This window comes from Monopterus albus, unplaced genomic scaffold (assembly GCF_001952655.1).
Source record: "Monopterus albus unplaced genomic scaffold, M_albus_1.0 scaffold9.1, whole genome shotgun sequence".
In the NCBI taxonomy this organism is placed as follows: domain Eukaryota; kingdom Metazoa; phylum Chordata; class Actinopteri; order Synbranchiformes; family Synbranchidae; genus Monopterus; species Monopterus albus.
The window spans coordinates 2,696,933-2,698,224 of record NW_018127889.1 but is presented as its reverse complement, the minus strand read 5'-3'; the positions used below and the strand labels follow the sequence as shown (position 1 = coordinate 2,698,224).

At 38.5% G+C, this 1,292-nt stretch overlaps 1 protein-coding gene across 4 annotated transcripts in view; it reads right to left on the bottom strand.

Moving 5' to 3' along the window:
• The window catches only part of efr3bb (EFR3 homolog Bb (S. cerevisiae)), a 33,737-nt gene that overhangs the window by 28,433 nt on the left and 4,012 nt on the right, over positions 1-1,292 (bottom strand). The window contains exons 1-2 of one of the 4 annotated variants that reach the window (XM_020589765.1): positions 1,172-1,274; positions 856-1,017 (exon numbers count right to left, since the gene is read on the bottom strand). The exons of 1 other annotated variant lie outside the window; for it this stretch is intronic. In XM_020589765.1, the coding sequence (XP_020445421.1) occupies positions 856-1,003 (148 nt within the window). In that variant the 5' untranslated portion in view covers positions 1,004-1,017; positions 1,172-1,274. Of the gene's footprint in view, positions 1-855; positions 1,275-1,292 lie in introns of those variants that run through there. 2 more of the 4 variants (XM_020589768.1, XM_020589759.1) reach the window with 2 other exon arrangements.

Sequence of the window (1,292 nt, the reverse complement as noted above, 5' to 3'; positions counted from 1 at the left end):
TAAGCAAAATTTCAAATCAATTCATCCTTTTATCTACATTACCACACAGAGGAAAACTAGATAGGATATTCATATAACTGGCTTCAGCAAGACCAGAAACCTCATAATGCTGCATTGTCCTCGTAAATGCACGAACAATTACTTGAAATACATGTTCCTACTCAGCCTTTTTTGTTCACAATTTCTCAGTATTCCAAACATCTATTTAAAGGTCATCCACTGCATTTCACCGCAGCTTGGATCAGGTTCAGCTAAGATATACTTGGCTTAAACTACATTCATCTTTACACCAAATATGAACGTCCTGTTTTTCCACTTGTATTAAATTACAGGATCACTTGTGAGATATCAGTTTCCCTGAATAACTGGCATTATGCACAGTAAAGCTTTGCTTTCCCTGTTCCTGTGTGCCAACAGTTCTGACCAACATTCGCTGTAGAGCCACAGGACATGTAACAAAGAGCATTGTATTAATTTAAGAGTTTATGAATCAGTCAAAACTAAAGCTTACAGAAATAAGAATGAATAAGAATGGAAAAGAATGAAATTTTCCTTTAATTAGTCAACAGTGTCAAACAGCATCCTGTGAGTACAGATCACAGCCAGTGTCCCGAATGGTGACCTAACAAATATACTTAATAATTTATGAAATAACCTGAATCAACCTTAAGAGACGGGGAGGAGTTGGAGAAAAATCAAACCCCAAAGAGTTATATGTAGCATGACACACTATTAGTCAGACATCATGGAAATATATGGGCAAAAAGCAAGTTTTCATTGAAATAAGTCTTTGTTTGTGCAACTTAGAAACAGAGAAGGATCCAGGGAGAGAACAGAGGAGGTGTTGTAACTTACCCTTGCCAGTACGATGGTCCAAAAGGGTACGACAGTCTAGTGCCAGCCTCTGAGAAGTAGGGACATCAGGCGCCGGCATGGCAGTCAACCAAACACACAATGGCCCACAAGCACACACGCAGTCATACACACACACTACTTCTTTCATAAACCGTAAACCTCCTAAACAAAGTAAAAACATGCATAATAAATATTGCTAAGTATTGCTAAGTTTTAATCCTTAAAAATCTTCATCTACCAATGCTCACAAAATTCAACTATCTTCACTTTCACAATTCCTTCACTGATAAGCTAAACGCAACATGTACTCACTCACATGCATCCACAACTGCTCATTTTGACTGCAATAAAATAGTACGCACATGCGCACGTATGCATCCACTTGTCCTCGTTCAAACCTGAACAGAAAAGCCAGCCCCAACTGCTGTGTGAAGTTT